The following is a 12,796-nucleotide window of genomic DNA, read 5'->3' as shown; positions in this document are numbered from 1 at the left end:
TCTATTTATATTACCAAGTTTTAGACTATTGGTATGTTTGTACCATGTTAGCACATAATGGAGCTTTATTAAGTGCTAAAACAATGGGTTCCAAATAGCATTGAAATGGTATCAAGATTTGGATTGGTGGCATGTCTATACCACATGAACACATAAGTGGAAGCTTTATTAAGTGATAAGATGGTCCTATATGACATTAATATGACATAAGATGCTAAAGTGGAAGCTTTATTAAGTGATAAGATGGTCCTATATAACATCAATATGACATAAGTGGAAGCTTTATTAAGTGATAAGATGGTCCTATATAACATTAATATGACATAAGATGCTAAAGTGTGCCTTTGGTACAAAGTTTTCAATATTTTACAATGTGAAGTTAGGGACATGTACATGATTCTCTGGAAGATGCTCATCCTCACGAGAACTAAGCACCCATTGGCCATTTGAATTCTTAATAAGGCCCTTATTCATTTCTTGCCACCAAAAGGATGGAATGTATGCCTCATGCCTTAAAAAGTTGGATGCCTTGTTCACCAAAGCACGGCTACGTCCAGTCATTGACTCAAATGGTTGGCCCTCTCCTTGAAATCCATCAAGCACATGAAGGTGTGCCTCAAGATTGTGGTGGCAAGTTGGGTCGCGTGTGCGTCGAAGGTGGGGGGAGCTCTCAAGGTCAATGCGAAGTTCAAGTCCGACATGGTGGTATGCAAGGGCCTCCATAGCATCTTGAAGATATCTAGGTGCCATGGATGCAAGGGATGACCACCAACCCTCATTAAAAATTAGGCCGGGTACCTTAGGGACACTATCGTGGATGTTGATCACACGAAACACATGCACACCAAGTTCCTCAATTCTCTCCTTGAAAGCAAGGTTACCAACTCGAGGGGCTGAGAAAGAAAAAATGGTGATCATGGGGGGTGTGAGTGGTGCTGGTTGAGGTACATTAATATTAGTATTTAGAGTGGACACCACATTAGTTTCAAGGTCAATTAAACCTCCATTGTGGGGAGACACCATGTTCTCTTTAGGGTTAGCTAGACCATCGTAGTTCATGCTTTCTTTAGGGTTAGCTAGGCTACTATGGAGGGGGTACACCATGTTTCCATTGAGGTTGGCTTTGCTAAGAGGTGATACAATGTCTCCATTAGTTTTGGTGGCTCCACCATTGAAGGGGAGCATGATGTTTCCGTCGGTGATGTCTCTACCAGTTTTGGTGGCTCCATGATTGGGGGGGGCAGCCATGTTTCCATTGATGGTGGCTCGTTTGGGAGGGGATACCATATGGCATTCATTGCTTTTGGTGGCTGTACCATCAAGGTTCTCGCTGATAAATGTATCGTCCACCATAGTACTTGTACCATTAGCATCGGATCCATCCACTCCCGCAGAAGAGGAGGAAGAGGAGGAGGAGGAGATCATATCTCGGTTGAGGAGAGCGAGGTCATATGCAGAGAGGAGGGCAAGGGCGCCACCCAAGCTATGGCCAGTGATAGTGATACTGATCTCTTCACCTTGGTAGAGATGGAGAAGGCGCTTGATTTCATAGAGCATTTGAAAGCGGGCACTGAGCTTGTTGAAGCGGGAGTGAGGCTTAGAGGATGTGTAGAGGCTGAGGAAGCCGAGCTCGACCTTGATATCATGGCGGGCAGGCTCGAAGAGAGGGGGGGTCTGGATATCCATGAGGTCGCCGACCCACTCGGTAGCGGTGACTGTGCCCCGCCACGCCAGCACGATGTCGCGGCGGCCCAGCCAACCGGCGGACGCCACGTCGGAGGAGACGGCCACGTAGGCGATCCAGTTGGAGTCGCCGCTCCAGCGGGCGGAGGGCCCGCGGTCGGAGCGGCGGAAGAAGGACGGGAGGTCCATGTCGGAAGTGGCGTAAATGTACTTGGTGACCTCGTAGCCGCCGCCGCTGGCCGCCGCCTGTGCCTGCTGCAGGTCCGCCTTCTCCAGCAGCTTCCTCCGATTGTACTTGCAGCTCCCGCAGTAGATGGAGTGCCTGTCGAAGTCGAAGGCGTCGTAGCACACCTGCGCGAACTCCCCATACCTTATCACCTCCTTCCTCAGCATTGCATCTATATACAATACATCGCAGCTGTCAGCTGGCCTCCTCCGTAGAAGCCCCTCCCAATTCCTTTCCCCTTGGATCTCCCTCCACACCTTCTTTAGCTGCCTCTCTCCTTCTTCTCCTTCTTCTTCTTCTTGTCCTTCTCCTCTTGATCGCACTTTCGTCCTCACCTTATCATGATGAGGCTTCTCCTCTAATTCCTTCGTAGCTTCACAATCCGCTCCTCGCAGTACTCTCTCTTCCGTGCTCAATACCTTATCAGCCTCCTCCTCTCGCTTCTTAGCTCCCATATTGAGTTCTTGAGTCTCCGTTTCCATGTCCTCTCCTACCCTCGCATTCATCATCATCCCCCCCTCCTCTCCTCCCTCGTGCAGCTGATGAGCCTCCTTCTCTTGCTTCATGATCCACTCTCTCCTACCTTCCACATTAAGTTCTTGGGTGACCATTTCCATGTCTGTCCCTACCCTGGCATTCACCACCCCCCCACGTCCGACTCCCTTACTCCTCATACTACCATGTTTATGCCGCTTAGAGAACCCCTCCCCCTTCCATTTTCCCTTGCCACCCCACCTTTCCAACCATGACACTCTCCAAGGCTCTAAGCTTACGTTGTGAAGATGCAAATGAACACCATTAGCAAGTCCCAAGGACACCATTTTTCCCACTCAACAAGTCCGCGTAAGAGCTGAACCAAGCCACTCAAATGAAATTGCTAGACCTAAGCATACCTAGAGTAACACAAGTAAGAACCATCCTTGCCTCCAAGCATCAACATACTAAGCACGTCGCACATAATACCATGACAATCAAGGTAGAGAACAACGTAGCCAACTCCCATATATGTACACCATAGCAAGCATATAACAAACATAACAATAGTAATATCTCCCATACAAGCCAACTCTCACCAAATGCACACATGGAACTTCGAAACCACACCAAAAACAAATGATCCACCTCACAACCCACCAATTTAAAGGCTACATTGGGGGCAAATGGTCCACCCTCAACTTGCAAGTTTAAAGGTAATTCACACAATGCCCACAAGTCTAAAGGTGATTCATACAATGCCCATTAATTTAAATGCAATTCAACCCAATGCAATAATTCAAAGTTACCAAATGGCTTGTGGGACATGATCATAAGATCAAAGTTATCAAGTACTAGCCATGTGAACAAAGCACTTTCTTTTGTTGTACAACAAAAATCTATATCATTTTGATGATGACTTAGGCAAACTTTCTTTATGAAAAAGAAACACATGTTTTTCTTAGGCACCTTTTATGTACAGTGTGGATGCCTATAATGTCATCCCACCTTTCCAAACTTCAACACAAATCTTAACATGTGTTGTTTTGTACTTATGTTTCTCTATGATATTCATTGTGCAATTTTGACTACATATGATGTTTACATTTTGCAATAATTGTGCTCCCCAACTAGAACAACCAAAGCCCTAACGTGAACATTTCAACACCCTAAATGAAAAATTCACAGTTTATGTAGAACACAATGTATGTTAAAAAAACTTTTTTAAGATCGTAACATTTTCTTACAAATATGAATTATGTCTATGGATTTTATAGTCCCAATTTGTATAATTGTATGCTATGTGATTCTCTATGTGTGGACTCTTTGTATAATCAAGTGTCATGGGCCTAGTTAATATGTTTGTTTAAGAGTCTTGAAAATGATTGAGTGTGTTGGGTCTACTTGATATGTTACAAACACTAAAGAGTCATGAAAATAATAATAGTTTAGCCTTATTGCGCATGTTTGGCCTTTTGATATGCAAGGAAAGCGTGTACTAATTTGGTTGGCACAAGAGAAGAACAAAATTTAAAAGCTAGAAAGTACTAAAAGGTTGCACTTGGGGCACAACCCAATAATGAGAAGGAATAATAATTAGTTGCATGCTTCTAAAATAAAGTGGCACATCAAAGAAGTGCATTACATATGCAAGATGCTACTTTATTTTAGTGAACCTACACATTAATTCGTGAATGCATCTCTTTAAACGATAAGTGATCTATCTACCAGATTAATGCAAGGGGGGAGACCAATTAATTTGTCACAGTCATGTAAGTTTGCAAAGTAATCTATTTATCATACTCATGCAATATGGGATTTTTAAATTAATTAAGTGATTCCTCACATGATGAATTGTTCAAGGGCTTTAAATATTGGAGTCAAAACATCTCTATGAGGTCAGTTTTGTTAAAGAAATCTTCAATATCCACCTCTCATGTAGTTATTCACCTATGTTGTTTGGGTGACCTATTTTCAAGGGCCCACAAAAGAAAAGAAGTTATAATGCAAATTAGACATTTATAGAGTCCCCAATTATCCCAAATTAAGAATTTTTGGGGGGGCGGGGGCACATAGGTAATGGACCAAATGTAGTGAAGCTTGATAGGGATCTTATGCTAGACAAATTAAAAGGGATCTACTTGATATACATAAATATAGTGAACATTGATAGCATCCCTAGTTTAGACAATAAGAGTTTGACTGATAAATCGAATAGCGTATATAGAATAGTGGGGAAAGAGCATTTAGGATACTTAGATGGATTACTCAAAGAATTTACATCAAGTTGTGGGAGGTTAGATGGAGGCTCAAAGCATTAGGCTAGTAGAACTTATGTATATGTCAATTGTGGTCTATCTACCTTACACTATGTACATTACATGAGAAACCCTCTTTGCCTAGGTTAATTCTCAATATTGCACCCTTAAACAATAAAAGTTGTGAAAATGAAAGTTTGTGGTTTAGGCATTCTACTCTACGTACATTATCTATGTAATACCCCGCCCGCGCTTCGCATACGAACTCACCCCCTACAATTTTTAATAAAATTAATTTAAAAAATTCCCACCCCCTAGCGCTGCCGAACAGGTGGCGAGGGGAAGGGGGACGTCGAGATGCCGAGGCAGGGAGGAAGGACACGATAATGATGATGATGGAGAAGGGAGGCCTCAGGCCTACTACACCCCCCCCCCCCCCCCCCCCCAAATTGCAATGCAAAAAAACCTAGAACGGCACACTGGATAGAGAGAGAGAGAGAGAGAGAGAGAGAGAGAGAGAGAGAGAGAGAGAGAGAGAGAGAGAGAGAGAGAGAGAGAGAAAAGAAGAAGAAGAAGAAGAAAAGGGAGAGAGAGAGAGAGAGAGAGAGAGAGAGGGAGAGAGACTCTCTCAAGAATCTCCTTCTCTTCCCCTCTTAAGAGGGTGGCCACACGTATCTTTCTTCCCATTTGGCAACGAATCTATTCCATGTACCTCTTACGAGATTGTCCTCCATCCCGCAAGCTGAACTTTTCCCCAATTGGCCCTCTTCTTGAGCAAGTGATTGCTCTACTGAAGTCTTGTGCGAGTCGCATCTAAAAGAGGAGAAGACCAAGGATGGCCCCCAAGAGCGGAAAGTGTCACGTGCAGATGGCAACCCCACAATGAGCAATGAAGCCTTGGGCGAGGGCATCACTGCCAATCCAACTGCGGCACCGGTCATAAGTAATGTATTCCCAATTTGATAAATGTTTGCTTAATTTCTCGCATGCGATACATTAGGTTCCAAACTTTACCACATGAGAATAGTTTGTTGAAAAAGGTAAACTTTGTCTCCACTATTTGAAGGATTGAGTTTCCCAAATGCTTGTTTCAAGAGAAGTTAATTGCATTTAGATGCTATGGAATAAATTCATAAACAACATATAAGGCTTCAAGCATTGTCGACTCCCTGTCCTCACAATAGTAGGGACATTTTCATCGCCTTTAAGGTATTTGCTACAACTTGCACGCTTGACGAATGGCATGGTAAGCAATCTAGCTTAGAGGAAATTCATCCTAGAAACTCTAGGCTTTGTCCAAGCTCTTGCTAACAACACGAACTAATAGCTCATGCTTGATAGATTGGAATCTTGATGTTATGCATAGTTAGTGCAAACAACAATCATAAGGGCTAAAACTAAGATGCCTTGGGGTCTATTTGGCAACTACTACCTTCATCCACCCTAGTCGGGGATTGGGCTAGGCACAAACTACAATTCTAAGCTTCAAAGGCAAGTGGAGAGCTCTAGGGGTTAGGAAACGCTAAGTCAAAGGAAAGACCGATGCTTTTGTACTTGTTGGAAAGAAGGCTGTGTTATCGATTAGTGTAAGTGATTAACAGAACTTATGTCTTGTACAATGTTTGAGACCTTAATATATACCTTAGCCAAAAGAAGGGTTAGGAAGTCTCAAATGTCTCCCTACTAAGCTAGCGTAATGAATCTCTTATCGTTTTCGAAGCCTTAATTACTTTGGTTTACTTAATTATTAATCTATATGTCTATTCGATGCGAAACCAATGATTTTAGGTCCTATGTTAAGTAAAATTTACAGAGAACCGCTCCTGATCTCAAGGGGGAGAGCAAATATGTGATGGAAATGTTATCACAACTATTCCTGCAATGTTGGAAAAGGATATCATTGTTTTGTTGATTGATCCAACATCGTCCTAAATGCTTTTTGCATTAAACTGATTGTTGGGATGTGATTTGGATGATTATTCCAAGTACTTGTGTTTGATGGTAAATGCATGGTAGGGGTCAGTGATGACAAGTTGCCATGGGGAATAAAGGAATGATTTCTTGGAAGATGATATTAGGTTGATTGCTTTGATTGTTCTTGATTCTTAATTGGATTAATTAAGGAAGGATATTTTGATGAGTGGATCATCTCCAAGGTCACGCTGCGCTTCAACCCAAGAGGGCACTGCTCGATTCATGGGCCGAAGTTCGAGTGGTGAAAAGGCCAACCATGGAAGTTGTCTTACTTCTAGGTTGCTTGGGGTTAGGTGGAGCTTTGGACACCCCTTGCGTAGTCTAGAACGGAGTTGAAGACTGCCGTGAGCCCAACGTCTGTGGCGTTGGAAGATCCTATTTTAGATAATGGATGGAAATTATGGTATCATGTGATTTGGACCGGGTAATTTTTCTAGGCAAAAGGGAATATATAATTTCTCCTGTATGGGTAGGAGACAAATATAATTTGAAGATAAAGTAAGAAACTTGTTTGAACATGTTTGTCAAAGGATTGCTTGCTCTGTATTTGTGTCAATGTTGTAAATTATGCGAACAAACCCTGTTCTCTAAAATGATTAATTAATGAAGCTGATTTTAAGTGTTACACATAAATGTGATAGGATCTAATTAGATAAATAAAGAATGCCTATTGAGGGAAGCAAGTGGGTGGAACCCTCGATGGCTATGTCCTATGGCAGGGTGGTCCTAGAGAACTAGGAGGCTTCTCACAAGGTTTTTCCGTTGCTCGACCTTTAGGTATTGTTAAGTTAGAACCCGATTTATGCCGTTTTAGGTGGCCAAAATGGGACTATGCCCTATGGGCAAAGATGTTGAGTGGCGCATCCCTCTCGTTTTCCTTTCTTCTTGAACCAAGTGCGGCATGGGTCTGCTTTGGATTGGGTATCTCTATGTAAAGTAGGATGTCTAGGACCCGATGCTAGAATGCTGTTAGGAGACCTTGACCACTAGGAATCCAAATTTCAGGCCGATCCAAGTGGGTTCAGCCGCCCGCGAACGTTCCGTTGCAAGGTGGACTCAAGAAACCCTAGGCAACAAACCTTGTAACATTCCATGGGAGTGTCGGGCGGCATCACTTAGATTCGTCTCTCGATGGCATCTCTCGATGGACCACTAAAAACGTGCTTGGAAAGCTAATAGGTGGGCATGTTACAATCTAAGAAACCTTCTTGTTTAGGTTACTTCTAAATCTTGCACCCTTAAACAAGGAAAATTCATTCATTCAAAAATTTTCACATGGATCAACATTTGGATGTTTATGAGTCTTGGGATTATGGGATATTATTCTCTCAAAATCATGTATTTATCTCCAAAATATAGTGTTGGTATTTCTTATAAGTGTATAAGTGCATGTGGAGCTACTTGCATTGATAGGCACAAGTCTTGGATGTAAGGGGGGGAATGGGGTGGAGGTAGCTCAGGTCCCCAACCCCCCAACACACGCACACGCGTGCGCGCGCGCGTGCACACACACACACACACAGGGGTATCATATACCAGAAAAGGGCTACACAAAGGGGTCTATTTGAGCTTTAGAAGTATGCAAGGGGTTAAAATGATACTTCATGCAATAAGCATTATATGGGTTTTCATATATTGAACCCCTTAAAATGCATGTCTCAGGATAACCTATGAACCATGGCAACATCAAATAGATTTAACCTACATTAATATGTAGTACTAGTTGTAATTGCATCACATTAGGAACAACCCTAACATGTGTTAGTAAGCTGTTTATGCCTTATTAAAAGAAAAACCAACATATGCCAAGGAAATCTTGCATGCATTGCGAGATGCATCGAAAGTTACATGCTTACTCACATACATCAAGGGATTTGGTAATAAGATCTTAAAGCCATATCATATGCTAAGAGGAGCTATTAATTCATGAACAAAAATTGGAAAATGCCATAAGGAAATATGCAATTTCTAATTATAACATTCTTTAGTTCAAATAGCCAAATTACTTTAGCTTAGGTCATGAGAAAACTAGCAAAGTCTAGGAGAACTAAGCCTTACCAAATTTTTATATTGTAGCTAATTAGTTGAATTTAGGCTTAATTGCTTGGTTCTTAAATAAGTAAGAGACTTAATGAGCTTAGCTCACAAGCCATGGCTATGAAGTTATAGATTTCCTTAATAAACATTAGATGGGAAACCAATAGCTAGGGTGATGATTTGTTTTTATTGTAAGCAAACTCAAAATGATGGCCCAAAGCGGATCAAGGCTATGCCACCTTAGTTAAATTTTAAAGGATTTTTTTAATATATGTCACTTTGTAATCGAGTGACATGTTTGTAAGACCTAAATTTTTAGATGTGTGTTGACTTATCCTCTCATTGAAGCAACTTCAACATGGAGTTCATGTCTAGTTTTTACATGCCAACATATATGTGTGTAAAACTTGTGCCAAGATTATAGTACATTCCAAAGGATCATCAATTAACTTATTTCATCATAGGGATGGTATGAAAACATTTGATGCTGCTTAATAAAGTAGTTACAAGAGGAAATTTTAACAAAAAGGATACCTTAACTTGTTGATTTGCATTCTAGCAATCTTTATAGTGAAACATCAAAGTCAAAGACTGCAACCAAGACTTCCAAACATTCAAAGACCTAAAAAACTAAGAGGCCATACTCCAAAGACCAACTTTCCAACCAAAATATCAAGTTGTCAGTACCAAACAATCGAGAACTCATTCAAGTAAAAATAATAATTATGTGGAAAGGTAAAGATATGGGTAAGAACTTTGTGATTCCAATATACGCAAGTCTTTAAACATGGAAATATTCTTTGTAAATGAACAAAAATATGAAATATCTTATCAAGAACTTATAAAAATCATTCTAACTATAGGGTCAAGATGGGAACAACAATAACTAAGGAGGGGAAACCAACCTGTTCTCATAAAAAAGGAACCCTTGAAAGAGGACAAGGCGATCTTCATTACTCAGCAACACATTGACTTTTGGATAATAGTCCAAATGTATGAAATGGACTAAGTTTGATTCAAGGCCCTTAGCAATCTTACATACAACAGCTAGTAAACCACTACCGATCACTTAGAGAATTAGTGCCAAATGTGAATTGAGTGCTTACATTGGAGCTACAACCCATAGTATCCATTTTCCAGTAGGTGGTGCAAATGTCCGATGGAAGGACCCCATCACTAGGAATGATAGAGTGCTACTGACAAGGGTAGTAGAAGAAGAGTTACGAGTCATGGCACAAATGTGGCACCATTTGTTCACCTACAACACCCCCTCCACAAGTAAGTATAGAGTACCCAGATGGCTCATGAAAATCATCCTAATTGGAAATTTGGAAAATCAAGATCTTTACGCTCTATGGTTATAGTGTATCATAAAGTCACTTGTAAAAGCTCACAAGGTGTTTTACTAGGAAACAAACACCTAATAGAGCCACATGGAGGCAAAGAATACCATCATCAATGGTGGTACGACACTGTCTCAATTGATAGCTATCCATATTGGGATCATCACAAGATCCAATATTGTGCCACACCCACCAGTAAAAGAAAGATAGAGAAGAAGAGAGCCTAAAGAGCACACATAGCCACACAAAAGACCTAGAGAAGGTAGTAATGTTGAGGACTCAAAAGACATGGACTTGCTTGAAAATCCCTTTAGTAGTCCAAGGAGGAAATTGATAAGAGGGAAAACCTTAAGAGAAAAGAATGGGATCAATGTCAAGCAGCCCTAAGAGCATCTTTCAAGGATTCAATATGTAAGCAAGTGGGAAAAAATGTAGTAGAGAAAGGTGAAAGTAGCTCTGGAAAAGGGAAAGAAAAGGCAACCAAAGAAGCTCAACCATTCAATGAGTACATAAACTTCTTGATAGATTTAGAAAAGTAGACTAAGGAGCTCCAAGGATAATTTGTAAGCACATGACAAGGCACTAGAAGAGATTCAAGTAAAGCAAGAGTAGGAGTTCCAACAACAGCTAAAGGAGTGCAACTTGGCACTCATAGATCTTCAAACCCAACTGAAAGAGCGTGACATTACATCAGGTAAAATGGCAGGAGACCACCATGAGTAAGCTTCAAGATTGACTCAAGGATCAAGAATAAAATTAATTAATTTTATAAAATTTTAAAATTAATTAATTAATGTTGAAATTTTCTTTTGCAAGTTTGCCACTTTAGCAAGCTTGCCCATGCAAGTTAAGAGAGGGCTATTTTGGGATGTGGTGGGGCTGAGATTGGTGGTAGCCATTCTAGAGCTAAAGGAAGAAAGAGAGAGTAGTTGTAGCATGTGCCATTTGTGGGAGGCCAATTTCTAGTAGGGGATATTGACCGAGAAGTAGGAAACATTTGCCCCAAGCTTGAGGTGCTTGAAATAGCATTTTTGCCATTCTCGGGTGTAGGCAATAGTGTTCTAGGCTCTCAAGGCTCTAGATGACAACATTTATTGATGTCATCAATTTGTTGACAACTAGTAGGGCCATTTTTGGAAAGAAACTTTCCAATTTTCTAAAATTGAAGTACCCCATGAGAAATGAGCATGGTGGAACATGACACGTGGAGACTCTATGAGACCATATTGATGAAGCTCACAAATGACCTAGGAGCAACCCTATACAGTGAAAGCTAGCATATAGTCCAATTAGAAGCCTGCAAACTAGTTGTGGTGAAGCAATAGGAGCTATTTAGGGAAGTGTGGGAGCTTTCGCTCAACCGCCAAGACCCTCGGACCGCTTATTGTTTCAAGTGTTCCAAGCCGAGCACTAATGGCTACCTCTCACATAGCCGACGTGCCATCCATATCTACGGGTGTAGTGAGCTTACCTCCATGCCGATCGAGCTACCTCCTCTCCCGCGCACTCCGGTAGCTCCACGATCCAAGTGCAAGCTTCAAGCAAGCTCCATCCTCAAGCTCCACGCTCCAAGCTCCATTGCCGCAAGCAAGACAAGAGAAGAGAAGAGAAGAGAAGAAGAGAAGAGAAGATGGAGAGCTTCTCCTCTCCGGGTCCCTCACCCTCACACACTCACTCCCTCACACTCTCACACTCCCTCCCTCAAGCACAAGCTTCAAGCAGCAAGAACAAGAAGAAGAAGAAGAAAAAGAAGAGAAGAGCCACTTTTGGCCACACACAAGAATGAGCTTCTCATTCCACTTTTGGCTTTTATACATGCCCTACTCCTCCTTGGGTGGTCTTCCCCTTTTTACATGACCGGCCATTGGCCTAGGTCGTCTTTTCCTATTTCCTTCCTATCCTTCTTGCTTCTTCTCCACCGCCCGTCTATCTTTACAATTTGCACAGGAGAGAGCCTGGCACTCTTTTACTACAAGTTTTCAGGGTGTGCCTTTGTATTTTAAAATGCACCTTTTCCCTTTTGCATTTGCCCTGGACTTTTAAGGTTAGCCTTGCGCTTTTGGCCTTTTCTCCTCTTCTTTCTTCAATCGGGCTACCTTTACTCCGCCTTTGCCCTGCGTCTTTTTTATTTCCTTTTGCTTTCTTCGTGTTGGGGTTAACATTACCCCCCTCCTAGATGAGTGCCAGTCCCATGGAACTCTTCGTCGAAGGTAGCATGCAGAGCTTGCATCGAAGACGTGGGTGAAAGGGATTGTTTTGGTTTGCCTTGGAGGAGTTCTGATGTTGGTGCGGATGAAGGTCATTGGTGGCACTTTGTTGTTCTGATTGGCTGGTGATATGATTGTTGTAGGTGGCGATAGGGCTACTCTTTGTTGTGAATAGTCACTCATAGCTGGCACAGGTGTTGGTGTTCTCGGGATGCTCATGGTGGATTCTGCTCATGATGATTCTCTGGTGGTCTTGCATGATAAAGTAAAGGACAAGAGTTCAGAGTTGAGTGTTGATGTAGAGCTGATGGTGCTTTCGTTGGAGTCTTTAATACCTGCAATTGGAAAACCTCTCATGTGGTCTCTCCCTAAGGGGTAGTGCTAGTCTTCTTATCGTGCACAAGACATATTTTGATTAGTTTGGGAGACAGGCTTGGAGTATTTTCCTACACTTGAGGACCCAAATCGTGTATAGGTTATAGTGTGAATATTAAGTAAATACACGTGCATATTTAGGTATTACTTAGTTAGAAGACTGTTGGCCTGGTTCCTTGTATAGCAATGGGTCAATGAAGCAAGGGGCTAAGTTGATGG

At 41.8% G+C, this 12,796-nt stretch overlaps 1 protein-coding gene across 1 annotated transcript; it reads right to left on the bottom strand.

The window, feature by feature from the left end:
• Positions 1-202: 202 nt before the first annotated feature.
• Positions 203-3,098, bottom strand: LOC148029505 (phospholipase A1-Igamma3, chloroplastic-like). The gene has a single exon (XM_087688341.1). It carries the CDS (start codon positions 2,728-2,730, stop codon positions 367-369), a length of 2,364 nt encoding a protein of 787 aa, XP_087544467.1. The 5' UTR covers positions 2,731-3,098; the 3' UTR covers positions 203-366.
• Positions 3,099-12,796: the final 9,698 nt, after the last annotated feature.

This window comes from Lygodium microphyllum, chromosome 11, assembly GCF_053477565.2.
Source record: "Lygodium microphyllum isolate KBCC chromosome 11, Lygodium_microphyllum_v1.1.10, whole genome shotgun sequence".
NCBI classification, from domain to species: Eukaryota; Viridiplantae; Streptophyta; class Polypodiopsida; order Schizaeales; family Lygodiaceae; genus Lygodium; species Lygodium microphyllum.
The sequence above is the reverse complement of the archived record's forward strand: the minus strand, read 5'-3'. Positions and strand labels throughout refer to the sequence as shown.

Bases quoted from the DNA above. Each gene is read 5' to 3' on its own strand.
- LOC148029505 (XM_087688341.1), bottom strand. From the start codon at position 2,730: ATGGTGTCCTTGGGACTTGCTAATGGTGTTCATTTGCATCTTCACAAC.